The 17,996-nt window shown below is 37.6% G+C and overlaps 1 protein-coding gene across 5 annotated transcripts in view; it reads left to right on the forward strand.

The window, feature by feature from the left end:
• Positions 1 to 17,996, forward strand: part of Tpk1 (thiamin pyrophosphokinase 1) — a 334,542-nt gene that overhangs the window by 164,678 nt on the left and 151,868 nt on the right. For all 5 annotated transcript variants that reach the window (XM_028876442.2, XM_037203607.1, XM_037203606.1 and 2 more), the window contains one exon: positions 5,933 to 6,028. In XM_028876442.2, coding sequence (XP_028732275.1) covers positions 5,933 to 6,028 — 96 coding nt within the window. The remainder of the gene's footprint in view (positions 1 to 5,932; positions 6,029 to 17,996) is intronic.

Raw genomic sequence — 17,996 nt, forward strand, 5'->3', positions numbered from 1 at the left:
TGAAGCACTCATCTAAATATTCTTTATCAATAAAAATTCAGGAGTCAGATATCAGAATAAGAACCTGAAAGAGCAGAGAAGCCACCACTCTTCTCGTACCTGCTCCGTTCCATCCTCCAAAAGTGCCAAGATCCCTCTCTGCCCTGCCTTACTACTTCCTGTCCTATGTGTGTGCATTCTCCAAAACCTGTAGTTAATTTTGGTCAGCTAGTGGCAAGCTTTATTTGTCAGAACACAATCAAAATAATACAGAACAATGGGTATTTTTTATTTCATTTAAGAGATCACCTACCCCAAAGTCTGATCGCTTCTCTGACCCTATTTCTTGTCTGATGTTCAGTTTCCAAATGTGCATGTGCATATATTTAATTCTTTCTCCCCAGTTCTTCAAGACTGTTCAACCAACAGCTGCACATTACATGTCCCTGGGTCCCAGTCAGGTTCCAAGAAGATAGCTGCGTACCATACAGATGGCTTCCTCTGCCCTGCGGGTACCCGTCTTCCCTTGATGCAGTTTGCCAACATTTTGGTTTTAATTACTTTTAAATCTGAGGGAAGGTCAAGTTCAGCCATCTTACTTCAAAAATCTCCTTTGGTTGTCTTGGTTCTTCATTGTTTGGGATGAGTTTATGGTGATATTTTCAAATTTCATGTAGAATATCATTGACTATATGGGTAACATTGATTACTTCCCTAAGCTTGAGGATCTTTGTTTCTTTATGTGTCACTTTCTATGTCTTTGTCTGCTTCTCTCTCTCTCTCTCTCTCTCTCTCTCTCTCTCTCTCTCTCTCTCTCTCTCTCTCTCTCTCCACACACACACACACACACACACACACACACACACAGATTATAAATAATGTAGACCCTTAAGGTAGTTTTTGCTTGGAACAATTACATATAACTCTATGTATGAATTATAAAATATAAAATACTTTATAATATCCATTTATGTATACCATACTGTGAAATGGAGGCTACTTTTGTAAAGAATTTTCAAATTGTTTCTTGCCTTCTGATCTAGTGACGCTACTTTGAAGTATTACACTGAACAGGTCCAAGCCTGCAAAAAGGGCTTTTTAAATATTAGTAGAGGCATGTTTATTCCTCAAGTACAGGAATTCCTGATAAAGTTATTTTATAGAGAATGTGGCTTAGTGCAAAAGCTAAAATATTATTTCAAATGTCCACACTACCTGCCAAAAGGAAAAATGTGATTTAAGAATGAACTGAAAACTATTTTCTTCAGACACACATTAAACATAAGCAAGCTTTTCTAGGAGTTTTTCTAAATGGCAATAAGAAGATAAGGAGCCTGACTGTCTTTCTGTTTTACTTTCTCATGAGTAATCAAATGTAATTTATATTTTATATGTTACTATTCATAGTGTTCATATTTTATTTCTGCTAGACTGTGTTTTTAGTATCTGGTAGATCCCTTCTTCTTCATATGATAAAGATAATAATTGTATGTTTTTTTTTTGTGTGTGTTTAGGATCTAACACTAGGTTTCCTTCATGTTAGGCAAGCACTCTAGAAGTGAGCTATTATCCCTCCCCCTACCCCAGACACTACACAGCATTATTTTAACAGAGCTGCAGATTTAAGACATATAATAAGACTTAAAAAGCAGTTGACTGGTAACTTACAATTAAGTTTTTGTAATTTTCCTTCCTTTTGTTTATGGGATGAGAGATGCTTGATAAATGAGATTATTGTCAACTCAAAGCTAGAACAGAATTCTTAAAGTGGTTGCTCTCATTCCCATACTTCTTGCTTTTCCTCTAGTGTTTGTGTACGTCAGGAGTGTTCAGGCGGGTGTGTGAGTCCACATCTTCAAAAGATTACTTTGGGTTAGAACAAAAATTAGAATAACCTTGGCATCAACATATTCTGAACTGTGTAGCATCAGTCCAGATTTTTGTTTTAAGTCACTGTAAACTACAATTAATGAAATATAATATCAAAAATCACAATCCAGCTTGAGAAAGCAGCATATTCATAGAGGGAACTTAGTAAAATTAAGTCATGTAAGTATCTCCTTGTTAACTAACGAAAAAATAAACACAGACATATGCAATATGAAAATGGAACCACCTCCTGACTCATAAAATAATAATACTTTTTTGCTTTAAAAAAACCCTGCATTTTATGAAACTAAGAAAAATCAATGAAAATGCAGTTTTTACCAAGGAACAGCACCTTAAGACTATTTAAGATCATTGTAGTTTTAACTTTGTGGGTTTTTCAGTATATTTTTAGTTAAAATATATGTATTACTTCCAGGAAACTAATCCTGCAGACCATCAATTGGAAACTCAAGTCTTTTTAATGCTAAGCTTCATGGCCTTTTCTTCTAAGTTTGGGAGTATTGAGTGTTGTGAGGACTTTAACTTTTTAAAAAGAAAATAGCAAATCAGTGAAAAATGTTCAATACTCTAGTGCTTCTGACTCTGATCAAGTTAGTTTTTATTTAGCATGGTCAATATCCCCCTATCTAATATGGATGTGCCTTGATAGATAACTTACGTAACTATCATTTTTTTCATTGTTACCTTATACTTTCTCTTTATTAGACTTACTGTTTTCTAGAGGACTGAGAAAAAGTGAAGTCAACTTTAAATATATATATATATATGTATATATATATGTGTGTGTATGTATATATATACACATATATATATGCACATACATAATGTATTATTTGAAAAGTTCAAACCAGTATACAATGTAGTTTGATCACATTCATCCATCAGTATCCACTTCCAAATCCAAAGTCACCCCTCCCAACTTCATATCCTCTTTTTATTTTTCAATTTTTTTAAATTTTTATTTTTAATGTCTTTTACTTAAAATGTAATTACAAAATTTTCCCCATTCCCTTTCCTCTTTCCATCCCATTCCATGTGCCCCTCTCATTCTCAAAATGATAGCCTATTTTTCTTAGATCATTATTCTGATGTGTGTGCATGCACAGATACGTAAGTGCAATCTGCTGCGTCCATTTTTGTTAATGTGTGTATGATTTCTGGGCTCACCATTTTATACTAGATAATCAGTTATGGGTTTCAGCGCTAGGAGACGGTATTTATCCTTTTCTCAATAGTCATTAGTTGACTGTTGCTCTTTGTTTGCAGATGGGACGTTTTGAGATTTTTTTTCCCTTCCTGTGTTAGCATGTCTTGATCTCGTCGTTTTTCAGGTCTTCTTTAATCAGCCATTTCTCAGAAACACAGTCACACGTCAGTCTCCCTCATCCTCTGGCTCTTAGAACCTTCCATCCCCTCTTCCAGTGTTCCTGGAGCCTTCCTTGGTTATTGTAGTTGTGTTGTAGATGAATCCCCTGGGGCTGGAGTCCCTGTGATTGATTGATCTCTGTGTTGTGTCTAGTTGTGAATTTCTGTAATGGTCTCCACTTTCTCTAAAGAGACACTTCTTTGACATGGGAGGAGAGCTACAATTATCTGTGGGTATAGGATAAATTTCAGAGTATGTTAAGAATTATGCTGATCTTTTAAAGTGGAGGTAGTAGGTTTTCTTTGAAGACCCATGACCTCACTACTGCCAGGTAGTTATCTAGGTTTCCTGCATCAGGCCTGATTTCGCTAATGTTGAATGGAACGGGCCTACAGTACAACTAGAGAGCTGTTGGCTACTGGCAAGATTAAGAATGCTATTCTTGGGGTTGGGGATTAGTGGTAATAGCAAGCGCAGGGCCTTGGGTTCAGTCCTCAGCTCTTAATTAATTAATTAATTAATTAAAAAAGAATGCTATTCTTACACCATGTGTCTCTTTACCATGTTGGTCAGTGTTGGGGTTCATAAGCTTCACAGCTGGATATCTATTGTTTCCCTTCCTTTGTGGCTTGCATAAGACTTTCTGATCCTTTGCAAGCTAGACTGCAGGAGGGATCCAGCTCAAATCATGCAAGTCCTGTGTCCTAAGTCCTGTGTCTATTGCTGTTAGTATTTGCCTGTTCAGTTTTATTTCTCAGTGTGGTTGTTCTGTTGTCACTATTTTAAAAAGAAAGACAAATCTCAGTTGTTAAATGTGGTGTGCTTAGCAAGAAGATGCTGTCCCAGCTTATTGCCAATACATATTTCTATAAACATCTTTAAATATGTATACATTTAACACATTTAGTATAATATATTCCTACACTGCAAAAAATAAACATCATGAAAATATTTATTAGATATTTACTGTGTAGCAGATAGGTGCCAGAATGGGAAACAGTACAGAAAGAAACACAGTTCCTACCCTCAGGGAGCTCTCCATATAGTGGTAGTTAGTGACAGCCTTATCTGTCACTTTATTAATATCCCTAAGTGACTCACATATGTCTTTCTTTTTAAGACTGTTAGCTTTAGATCAGCCACTTCTTCATGCCCTTGCTTGGTGATTATAGCAAATTTCAATGTTCTTTTAGGGTCAGGAAATTATGTCTTTGATCTTGTAAAGATGACATATATGTCTTTTAGAGCATCATATATTTCTGAATGGTGAGAAATTAATTTTTTCACTGGTCACTTCATTGGAAGGAAGTCATAAATGAATAAAGCACAGGTTGAGCTTGACACATTTAGAGAGACCTTGAGGTAAAAGAAGAAGCCTTAAATCTACTGAGGATGGTTCTTAGAATAATTTAGGAGTCCGTATGGGTGTTTTGTATCCTTGAAAACTCTTTGAATGGCAACCCTATACACTGGATTATGTTTAACTTTCCCTTACTCAGCTGCTTGTCAAGAATCCAAGAATTGTTTCATTACTGATTTAAGAAGTATGGAGTTCCTTCTTGGTCTGGTTTTATATACCTTTTCCTCTGTACGACATTGGGAAAGAAGACGTCTTTTCAAAAATACAGGTTCTTCCTGTCTAGGACCAGACTAGACCCTCTGCATATAGGAAACAGTTGTGTAACTGGGTATGTTTAAGGGTTCCCTGGCAGTGTAATCAGGATCTGTCCCTGGTGCATCAGCTGGCTTTCTGGATCCCATTACCTGTGGTCAGACACCTTGCTCACCCCTGATAAAGCAGGGAGGGGCTTGGTCCTGTTTTAATTGAATGTACCAGGCTTAACTATCCCCCCATGGGAAAACGTGCCTTCTTGGAGGAAAGCAGGAGGGGTTGGGGAGCAGGAGGAGGGATGAGTGGGGGATCTGTGGTTGGTATGTAAATGAATAAAAAAAATAGGCTCTTTATCCATATAAGTTCATGGGAGATGAGGAACTGCATTCTTCTGGCTTTGTCTTTTGGAATAGGCTTTGGTATCTTGCAGATGGTGAGATGTTATAAAGAAGGCAAAGAAGTTACAACTTGACTCTATAATGTCTCAAAGATAATTCAAGACACATATGTGCACAGGGGAAGTTCTTTCTGCTGCTGCTCACATGGGGAAGCAGGACTATAAAGGACTCTTATAGGACAGCTAGCTGGATTTTACCTAAAGTATAAAATATAATCACTAGTTCAATATTAATGTTAGTTTTTCCATTCATGTAACTCAAGTGATGAAGTCTGGTTAAAGAAAACTGGAGTTTTAAAGAAATACTTTCATTTTAATTCAGGAATTTCACTGTGAGTATAATTTATTATATTAGTACAAAGTCCTTATTTTAATCTTGAATGTTATTACATCAGTATCTCTGAAGGACTGATTATATGTTAAAATATGTACTTTCCTTAGGAAAAATGATTGACATAATCATCTTATAATTGTAACTTCATTCCTGGTGTGTCCCTTTATGTGAAAGAAAAAAGGTATAAAGATAATGATGCTGATTCTAATGAGGGGATAGTACTGGCCTCATAGGATTTATCTAATGATAGCCTATCTTTACTTTAAAAACATTTCCTTACTTTTAGAGCTTGTCCTTTTGATCATGTGCTGAAATCTTTACTTATTCTTAACTTTCTCTGTCTTCAACATGTAGGGCTGTGATCTTATTTCAACTCCTGACCAAGACCACACTGATTTCACCAAGTGTCTTAAAGTGCTCCAAAGGAAGATGGAAGAAAAAGAGCTGCAGGTAAGGTGTGTGCCTACCAGAAAGGAAATCTGGTGGTCACAATGCTATAAAAAGACCATGTGTAGTTATTTAATTCTGTTTTGTTAGTTTTGAATTTCCATCTGTTTTTTTTTTCTTGTGTGTAACATAAATCTGGACTGAGCTAGGAAGACATTAACGTATGTGCATAGATAAGAAGTCGCAAATATTGATGACTTTTAGAGATACAAATGGGTGAACTGGACTATGTGTAAAGTAATCCGAACAGATTTTTTTGCCAACTTAAAGTGATCAGCAAGTCATCATTTCTGACACCCTGTTGCCAGTTAGAGCTATGCATGATTTTGTGATATTTCTGTATCAATGTTGTGTATTGTGCATGGAAAACAGATACAGCCTTGATTTGGCCCATGAGCCATCATTGCAAAGTTTATGTAAAGAAATTAAAATGCTGCTTTTATTGTATTTTAGCTAGAGAAGGCATTTACTGATTTGCATTTGTGTATTATTTAATGATTTTCATCCATCACCCAAATGTTCAATTATATTAGGTTGTACACAGCCTATATTTCTTATATGTTAGTACCTGTGGAAGTGGTATGAAATTTGTTTTAGGTCTTTCTTTAAATGAACATCTAGAAAATTATAACTGAAGCATTGAATGATAAATTTTTATTGTTTGGTCTGACTAGGGCAATAACTTAAGCCAATATGTATTATCAGTTGTATAATTTTACACCAAGGAAACACCCTTGTATATGTGAATGCTTTGGTAGCACAAGTATCAGCAAATGCATGCCAATCTGCTGTCATTAGTCTAATGCAGTAGGGAAGCCTACAAGCACACCTCAGGCAGGTCCTTACTCTGTTTGCTTGATTTGTATCCACATGCTGTGTGGCTGGGTCTTCACAAGGCTTCCTTGATGGTGAAACTGCCACCAGAGCCTCTTACTCTTTACAGCAGGGAGGTAAAGTTGTGAAGACTTACTCATCCTTTTCCACCATCCACCAACTTCACTCCCAGAATCTCTCTATTACACCACTCATGGATTGGCAAAAGGAGGAGGAGTATCCCTGCCTGCTTTCAAGAATGAGAAGTGAGCTTGATCCGCCGGAGCATTTATTCAAAGCCCACAGTATCCATCTGGCATAATGGCATGGTTGTGGGAGAAGCAACTCTAATAAGAACTTATTCCTTAGCAGTGAGGTCCCTCAGAGATTTCCTCTGGCATATATGTTCTAAGTTGGGGGAATAAATACTTTTCTCTCTTTGAAGATAAACCTTGTTAACTGTCATAATTGGCAAGGAGTTCAGTGTGCAGACACAACAAAAGTAATTCAGTGAACATTGCTGAACTGTACTAAATCTGTTGTGCTATTTCCAGCAGTAAATTGCTATAATTTTAGTATTTGTTTAGGTTAAAAAAGAAAAAGAAGAAGAAGAAAGAAAACAGCCAATTGAGAATTATCTACTTTAACTCATATAGCTGATTTTGGGTTTATTAAGAAAAAGATTGTAAATTTTTGCAAACGTATCTCTATTTTTCAAGCATTTCTGAAAAATTATTAAAAATAGAAATGCAATTATGTGATTCCCATTTTTGTATAATTGATAGTATCTTTAATACAGTGTTTAGTCATGTGTCTCAAAAGAAACAATTATATTTCAACTCAACAAGATCTCCACATACAGAAAACTCCCACACTAAGGTAAAAGAAATGATCTGAAAAACAAAAAAACATATGAAAGTATCAAAATAAGCAAATAATAATAATTACTCTTAAGTATTAAGTCCAACCAGAGTTTTGAATGAGGTACCTGCTAGAGGACCAGCAGTATGCACCCATAGCGATGACCTTTTTTCTAGCTGTGCTGGCCCTAGGTCTGCTGCTGCTAGGAGGAGTAGGGTTTGGCTCCAGGGTTTGCAGGGAACAGCTTGGACTTCCTGTGCTGCGTGCTCAAGTGGTTGTAGTTGGGTGGTGGTGTGCATGAGCTTTTGTGTGGAGGAAATGCAGTCATGCCTGCCCTAGTGGCCAGGGCCTTCTGGTATGCTCCAAACCTGCATCCTCAATCCTATACTTAATGGATTTTTCTTACAGATCTTAAAATCTACCATATTCCCTCCCTTCTGTCCCCAGGCAATTCTACGTGTTTGTCCCTTTGCTTGAAATCCTGTTTTGTTTTGTTTTTCTTTTCTTGCCTCAACCATACTTGACTCATTTGCCAGGCTTTCATTAGTGCTCATGTAGGTTAGGGTTTGCTCCTCCTCATTTCCATATAGCCCATTATTTCTCCTTTAGGGCACGCTGAACATTTTAAAGCATTTTGTTAATTATTTCTAATTATTTGCCCTAAGTTTTTCTTCACATCTTTACTATCCAACCAGGAAGCTGGGATCAGGTGCAGGTACTAGAGACTTAATGGAAGTGCTTTTCATAAAGAGGCGCCCTCAATATTTGATGTTTGATGTTTTGTGAACATAAAGAAGAGCACAGTTACAGAGAAGGTTTTTCAGAAGGACTGTGACAAGCTAATAGGATCTAAGCAGCAGAGGGGCAAAGCAGGTTTAAAATCTGCACTGTACAGCAAGGACAGATTGCTTGGTAAAGGCAGGAAAATAACATATCCATTCTTCAGGGCCCCAGATAGGCCTTAGAATTAAATTAATATAAGCTGGATCAATAGAAAAAAAAGCATACACATTTATGTAATACAGATTTTTTACATAGCATAAGAATCATTGAAGAGATAGGAAATCCCAAAGTTGCATTTAGAATCAGTTACTTAAGTAACAGACTGGACAAAGAATATTTGTATTGAAAATAGTTCTTTTTCATACAATATATTCTGATTAAGATTTCCCTCCTCCTATCCCTCCCAATTCTTCCTCACCTCCCCTTCTGTCTGGATCTACACCACTCTGTCTCTCATTAGAAAACAAACACCTAAACAATAATAATAAAATACAGTACAATAAGGTAAAACAAAACGAACAATCCAGAATATGACAGAACAATCAGACAAGAGAAGGGGCCAAAGGAAAAAAAAAGCACAAGAAACACACACACACACACACACACACACACACACACACACACACACACACAGGAATTCCTTAAAAGCATGAAACTGGAAATCATAATATATATACAAAGGACCTGTGTGGTTAAAAAAAAAATACTCTGACAGCATTATGAGACAAAAATACTATGGAGTTCATTTTTGTCTTGGTCATTTACTGTTGGGCATGGAGCCTACCCTTAAGAGTAGTTTGCTTCCCCAGTGAGATGCCCCTAGAGAAAACAGAGTATTTTATTTGCAAGTGGCTATCAATTGGAGGTAGCTTCTGGTTAGGAATGGGGGTGTGTGTCCATTTCTCCTTTCAGCTCCAGGACCCCCAGCTGGACCAGACCCATGCAGGCCCTGTACATGCTGCCTCAGTCTCTGGGAGTTCATATGAGCTTTGATCCTGTTGATTTACAGGGCCCTGCTGTTTTGGTGTCCTCCATCCCATCTAGCTCTTAACTCTTTTTCCATCTCCTCTTCCACAAGGTTCCCTGAGCCCTGAGGGGAGGGATTTGATGGAGACATCCCATTTAGGGCTAAGTATTCCAAGGTCTCTCACTTTCTTCATACTCTTTGGCTTTAGGTCTCTTATTTGTTCCCCTCATCTATGGGAGGAATCTCTGGTGATGGGTGAACAAGGCGTGGATCTACTTTCTTGGTTGGGGAATGACAAAGAATATTAGTTGTGGAAAAGCACCTAAATTATGCACATAGGCAGATTTTATTAGTCTCTTAACTAGCACCATGCAGAGTTCTCTTAGTCTTCTCTTCTCATTTTTTAAGGATAAGCTGTTGCCTCTTCCACACAGGCACTGAATTTCTGTTTTTAAGAAAAATTGTGAAGGCCAGAGACATCTTTTTGTACTGAATTTTACACTATTTATAATTTAAATATTCAGCATATTAGAGTGGTCTTTATATGTTGGGGTGGCTTATTCTGAGCTTCCTTAGCTTCAGTAGTCAATAAAAGACAGTTTAAGAAGTTTATGATGGAGAAGACAGTTATTATTTTAGTATTTAAAGAAATATACTTAGAGAGTGGGGAGATAGTTCAGATGGCTACACAAGGCATGGGGACCTAAATTAGATTCCCAATACAATATGAATGCAGGGTATGCTGGCATGTATCTATAATCCTCAGGATTATATTATAATGCTGAGGATGAATCCTCAGCGCCAAGGAGGCAGTGACAGGAGAATATAGGCCAGAATCTAGCCTAGCTAAATAGTGAGCTCTGAGTTAAGGAAGAGACCCTTATCTCAGAAAATAATGTAGAGGCTAATTGAGGAAAACACCCAACTTTAACTTCTTGTACATATGTATGTATGTATGTACGTACGTACATGTACACACACACACACACATACACAGCATGTTTATACAAGCTAAAGACTGTGTTGCTCATGGTGAAAACTTGTTGAGGTAGCTGTCATTCAGACTGAAAAGCATGGTGATGGTTGTCTGCCCTCAACTGCATTTACATTGTCTGTACCTTAGTTACTTATAGACAAGCATAGTTTGAAAATGTTAAACTGATAGTTGCAGAAATCAGTAATTCATGAGTTTTTACATATTGTGCCTTTGTGGATAGCGGCATGAATATTTTGTGCATTCTCCTCTGGAAATATTGATTTATCCCTATGTCCATGTTGTGTTCACTACTTTCTTGTTAGTCATTTATTTCTGTTTTGTGTATTGGATTGATGCACACAGGATCCCAGTTCTGTCTGAGTGGGCCTATCTGTCATCACACTTTTATCACAGTCCTTGGTCATTCTCTTCCCTTCATCTCATCACATAGTCATATTATTTCACATTACTATAAGAAGACAAAGGGTTGGTTCTGTACAATAATGTATTTTGAGGCAGAAACCACATTCACATAACCTTCCCTCTAGCATATTGCTGTGCTTGTCCTACTTCAGTGTTGGTTACTATTATGTTGCCATGTATTAAATGTGAGGAAATCAAGTTTCTATTGGATTTTTCTAAAACTGGATATACAGTGTGTTTTTTTAATTTGATGAACTAGCAAGAGGTAAACATTAGAAAGAAAAATAATACAATATTCCCCTTATCCATCCTTCTATCCTAGCAGGAGATCATGACAACTTTTAAAATTTTCTTCTTGAAATGTATATATGAACTATAACAAATAATCTTTCATGGTTCTAGTAAAACACATTTTCTTTTTTTTTCCTTTTATTTTATTTTACAATACCATTCAGTTCTACAAATCAGCCACGGATTCCCTTGTTCTCCCCCCTCCTGCCCCCCGCAGACCACTCCCCATTCCCACCTCCTCCAGGGCAAAGCCTCCCCCAAGGACTGAGATTGACCTGGTAGACTCAGTCCAGGCAGATACAGTCCCCTCCTCCCAGACTGATCCAAGGGTCCCTGCATAAGCCCCAGGTTTCAAACAGCCAACTCATGCAATGAGCACAGGACCCGGTACCAGTGCCTAGATGCCTTCCAGACAGATCAAATTATAACAAAAGATACAAGATCCTACTGCAAAATAAAATTTTAATTATAGTATAGATAAATGAGGTACCCAGTGCAGTTGAATGTGGAGCTGTGCCATGTAACATTGAACTTTGCAGAGTTTGGATTCAATATTGTTCTTAGCCTGAAGGGGTTTATTATCTAGAATATGAGATTAATTGAAGAAAAATCCCATGAATTACATCCCCAACTGCCCTCAAGTCCCATTCTTCTACAGAAGGGTTCTCTGATGCATGTGACTCTTTAATGCTTTGCTTTCATGGTGCAGTATTCCTTATCTGTAACAGATTCATGAATAATTCATTATCAGGATGACATCTGATATGAATGAATCTTCAAACAACACTTACTTTCTAGTGCTGTGATTAAACACTTGAGATCTAAACCATGCTATTCAGTAGGAAACATTAAAAGTTGTGGCTCCAAGCACCAAAAGAGATAATGTGCACATTCTTAGAATTAAGCAGGAATGTGTCTGCAGTATAAGATCCAAGAATGAGAGGATAGGTCTTGTTAAGGTATTTACTGGTATTGCAGGGCAGTAAATCCGATGACTTCAATTGCTGATAGTTCTTTATATCAACACCACATATATTTATTTTTTTTAACCCCAGGTGTAGCATGAATCTTAAAAGTTCTTGTTAATAAAATCAAAGCCAAGGCCAGTTATTGGGGTCAATGCTGGTAAATCAGAGAGACAGAACAAGCTACAGCTACCTCACCTCACCGGATCCTCAGCTGGTCTTGTCTCCTCAGACTGGAGGCCTCTGAGTCCTCATCCAAAATGGGTCTCAGCTGAATTGCTGCTCAAAAGCCTGAATGCTTAACCAGCCAAATGCTTAACCAGCCAAATGCTTCTAGTTTCTGGCCCTCATGTCTAATATACCTTTCTGTTTTCTTCCACCACTCCCTGGGATTAAAGGCTCGCTTTCTGGGATTAAAGGTGTGATGAGTCACCATGCCTGTCTGTATCCTTGAACACATGGATTTCTGCTTCTGGAATGCTAGTATTAAAGGCGTGTGCTACCACTGCCTATCCTTTATGTTTAATATTGTGGCTGCTCTGTCTCTGACCCCAGATAAGTTTATTAGCATACACAATATTTGGGGGAATACAATAGCACACCCAGGCTAGGACGTCACTCTGGAGGCCAGACTGACCTGTGGCTCGCTGTGTATTACAGGCTTGTCTCGAACACAGGGCAGTCCCCTTACCTTAGCCTCTGAGTACTGAGCTTATGTATGTGCTCAACATTTTCTCCCCGCTTTCCTCTTCTTCCTACCTCTTCTTGTCCTCCCTACTCCCTCGACCCTCCTTCTCCCATCTTACCTTTTCCTTTCTTCCTCTCTCCTCCCTCATCCTTCTTTCTTTTTGTTTTTTGAGACAGGGTTTCACTCTGTAGCCTAAGTTGACCAGAAAACAACTGCTAATATTTTAAATATAGACTTTATATTAATAATAAAGAAATTAATTGACCAGTAAGTTTTCCATTAATTTATTTCTGTGTTTTTAGAGATTTAACTCTGTTCAAATTTTATAGGCTAAAACTCAAAAACACTTTATCTTGCCTTTGCCACACTGCTCTAAGAAATTTTTAATAAAATAATGAAGAATACTGAATAGGTATTGAGAGCATCTACATTCTATTCAATCACATATAAATACTATGTAAAAATATAGACTTCTATATTATTAAGCTCAATGTTTACTCCTTTAGAAACCTGAGTAAATACTGAATCGTAATGTATATGTGGCAGGAATAGTTTTTATGTTATTTAATTATGTCTGGATTGAAATATTCCACTACCATGAAGACTATGTTAAGAATTACAGGTTATCCTTCTTTCAAACTCTTCCATGCATATAGACATATTGGCATTGCACATCAGCAAGTGCTGTGCATTTTAGAATAGTTACAGCCATTAATTACCCATACTGGATGTAGGTATACAATATTCTTATAATGGCTTTATTTTGCATATACTATAAAAGTCTCATTTGAAAAAGCACCCTATTTGAAAATCAAATTTAAGACTTATTCATTTGAGTGTAGGAGGACATGGATCCCTGAGAGCATCATCATTATCCAACTGGTTCCATTGTAGATTTTTCTAATGGGTGAATATCTTGGTCCAGATCTGAAGCAAAATGTGATATTCTCTGTCAGTCTCTCTGTCTGCTAAGAAACTAACACAAATCACAGAAGACTTAGGATTTATGACAAAGGGATGTAGTGTCTTGGTGTATATTCTGAAGTGGAAAAATGGCATTGATAGGCAGATGGTGAAATGTGAACCATTAGTAGTAAACAGCTTCAGCACTAGTTGTAACCAGCGGTCCATGTTCCATAGTTATAAGAAGATAACACAGAAAACTGGGTAAAGTGTATGCTGTATCCCCCTTGTAGTACCTTTTTGGGGGGGTTTCAATGCATGGTTTCTCTGTGTATCCCTTGATGTCCTGGAACTTGCTCTGCAGCCAAGCTGGCATCAGACTTACAGAGATCTACCTGCCTCTGCCTCTGCCCCCCAAGTGCTGGGATTAAAGGCCTGTGCCAACACCACCCGGCACCTTTGTAACACTAACTTTGTAAATCTAAAATTGGTTCAGAATAAAAAGTGGACTAGAAGAAATGTATCATTGTTTTAAATGTGTTATTTCCATAGAGCTAAAGCACAGGTTTTGTGACTAGATTCACAGTGGTGGAGAACACAGGTACTGCTTAGATGTGGGCAAGAATACAGTGAGTTCACCAGCCTTTACAGGATGCCATTAGAACATTTCCCATTTTGGTTCTCTGCTTCATGTTTAGACAACTGTTTTAGATGAAAACTATTGTAGAATATTATTTTAAAATATGTTACATTTGTTTAATGATGCAAAGATGTGTTGCATTCTTATATGTTGCATTTGTTTAACACTGTGAAGCTGTGTTACTTTTCCTGTCTAAAACACCTGAGTGATCTAATAAAGAGCTGAATGGCCAATAGTAAGGCAGAAGAAAGGATATACAAGGCTGGCAGACAGAATAAACAGAAGGAGAAATCTGGGAAGAATAAGAAAACAAGGAGAGGAAGAGTTCAGGGGCCAACCACCTAACCATCCAGCCAGACATGGAATAAGAAGGAAAGAAAAGATATACAGAAATAGACAATGGGAAAAGCCTAGAAGCAAAAGATAAACAGGATAATTTAAGTCAAGGAAATCTGGCAAGAAATAAGCCAAGCTAAGGCCGGGCACTTATAAGGAAGAATAACCATCATGTGTCATTTATTTGGGAGCTGGGTAGCAAAGAATAAGAATCCAGAACAACAGCAAACTCTACTAGGAAATGTTGGTTTGATACTGGTGGCATTTAAACTGAAGGGGAAGCCCAGAACTTCGCTATCTTTCCATGTCCCCAAGGGATATATTTCATAACACAATGGAACTCCACATATGGAACTGCCCTATGAGGTGTATTAACCAGATGGACTCAAAGGATTCACTGTTTATTTCTGCATTCTTTATATGCCCTGATAACTTTTTCATGACTCTTCATCATCCCTCCTTTCCTGCAGGTCTCTATGTTGACATTGCATCACACCTGCCTCCTGCTTCTTCTCCTGGGTCACCTGGCTTCTGTTATCACTTCTGTACCATTAACACCCTGATCTAGATAACTCTAATACAAAAAAAAAAATACAAAGCCATATGTCTGTTAGCTAACTAGTGGGACAGAGGAGCTTTAGTGTCTAAAACAAAATTCATCATCTTGCTCACAGTATCTCATTCTCCTTATCTCACTCAATGGTATTACCATCCATCCACCTATATATACCTTAAAATTACCTTATATAGTCCACAATGGTTTATCACACTTACTGAAAATTCCACAGGTGTCCCTCTCTTGCATAGAGCTTTTTCTTTGCAGTCTTACTATTACAACACTAGCTGGGTTATTAGTTTTTGTTGACCCTCTTTAGTCCGTCCTTTTACTGAAAAGTCACATGCTATATATTAATTCAGCATCTGCTTTAAATCTTTAATTGTCTCCCATTGTTATGTATTTGGTAAATACTTGGCCAGTGATCAAATGTTTCTCCTGTAGCATGTGTACACACCCCCGAAGATGCTATGACCTTCCTTTGCACATACACTCTGGGCTTCATCCTAGTAGCTTTCCTTCTCAAAAATACGGCCAGATTTTCTAGGGTCTTACTCATCTCCACCATTAGTAACAGTGAGGATAGTTATTATAAAAGTAGCAATCCAAATTTAATTTTTTTCTAAACTATTAGTGCAAAGCATTATTACTAGAATCTAGGTGCCCAGGTTCTTGGGCAACACTTGGATCTCTGTTCAGCCATGTGATGGTAAACAGCTATGACCTCTAATAGCCTTCAATCTAATACAGCAGACAGACAGATAGAGCAACTCAGATTTATTGTAGATGCTGTACACCACTTTCAGATAGATCCAACTTTGATGCTGGATGGATTGCTCTCAGATTGTATATAACCTGTGTGTGTTTCATCCTTTCATTTGTCATTTGAGGAAAAAATGGAATGACAGATATTCTTTGTAATGAGAATGTAGCTCATAGTGACAAGGCCTTCCTTGGCCTCTCTGTTTAAGCAGAACTCCTCACCCCTCCTTTCCAGTCTGTTGACTCTGTTGTCCTTATACCCTTCCTTGTTCTTCTATCGACCTAACACAGTGGCATCTGGAGTACTTCACATTTCGGGCATTTGTTTCTTTTATATCTTTAAATGGTAGAATGCAAGCTTCACATGAACAGGCACTCATGCATACCAGCCTCCTGTTAGGTCCACTGCACCCAAACCATATCTGTAACATGTAGGAACTCCCTATATGTTTATGAAATAAATAAACATGCGCAAATTTGGAAGGATCCTATTTAGGAAACTCTATTATCAAATGTTAGTAACATTTTTGCCAGCTTTAATTTAAAAAGCCCATTCTGTTGCAACAGATCCTGTCCCATCATAACTGTAATGTTTGTTTTAGAAATACATGGGGATAACCACGAACCTATCCACTATTACATTAGTGCATTTATTATATTATTATATGCCGATGTGTTATATGTGGTTCTGTATGGATATATACCTAACATAATGATTGGCTTATATGATTGGTAGGATGTGTATTGTATGTGATTACAATTTATTATTAAGTTCTTATATTACTTTCACTCTGTAATGTACAAGTTGTTACTTCTGGAACTCCCATCTCTTTTCTGTGTTTTAAGTGACTTGCACATATCAAGAGGGAAAAAAAGAGACTATCTTGATTGTTTCATAAGATATCGCCATTGTGAACTTGATGATAATAAGTCCATCTTGAGGAAGTTACAGAATAGCCTGTACTCCCAACACCGACTCTGTAACTGAGCCAGTGTTCGTAAGACATGTGCAGCAAGCATCACCATCTTTTTTTAGGGGGGGGGCGGGGGTCTGGGCTTATTTACCTCAAAGAAGTGTTAGGAGCTGAAATGGTAATTTTTTTTGGGAAAGTGAAATGTATGCTATATCCATCCACACATTATGAGCAATATATAAATATATCTACATCTACCAATCCTCGCATTTTAGTGCAGAAGCAGCACTGTTTTCTTTGTCAGGTGCCACAGTAGTTCCCATGTATTAGGACAAATGCTGTACAGGCTGAGTGACACACAAGGACCTAAGGAGAAGGAAGTTTCTGACCATCAAGTGCTAGCAGATGGTTTCCGAGATTTTGCAGAGGCTTTCAAAAGAGGAACTCGCATCTGTTTCTTGTTATGGAATACAATATTTGTTTAACTGTGTAAAGATGTGTTGCATTTGTTTATGCTGCATTTGTTTAATTATGTAAAGATGTGTTGCTGCTTTGCCTTGCCTGTAAGGCACCTGATTGGTCTAATTAAAAAGCTGAAAAGTTTGGGGAGGCAGGGGCAGGCAGATATCTGTGAGTTTGAGGGCAGCCTCATCTACAAAGCAAGTTCCAGGACAGCCAGGGATACACAGAGAAACCTTGTCTCAAAAAAAATAAATAAATGAATAAATAAATAAAACCTGAACAAACAACAGCTAGGCAGAAGAGGGATAGGCAGGGCTGGTGGGCAGAGAGCCAGTCAGCCAGGGGCCAGCCAGCTAGACACAAGGAAGCAGGAAAGTAGGATGGACAGTACATAGATGAGGTAAACAAGACTCAGTGCAGCACATAGATGAGTAGAAATGGGTTAATTTAAGATATATATATATATATATATATATATATATATATATATGCTGGCTAGAAACAAGTGTAAGCTAATGCCAAACATTCATAATTAATAATGTCTCTGTGTCATGGTTTAGGGGCTGGCAGTCCAAGAAAGCCTGCTACAGTTTCTCCTTCTCAGAGAACAGAAATCTATTTGATAGTGCTG

This window comes from Peromyscus leucopus, chromosome 3 (assembly GCF_004664715.2).
Source record: "Peromyscus leucopus breed LL Stock chromosome 3, UCI_PerLeu_2.1, whole genome shotgun sequence".
Taxonomy (NCBI): Eukaryota; Metazoa; Chordata; class Mammalia; order Rodentia; family Cricetidae; genus Peromyscus; species Peromyscus leucopus.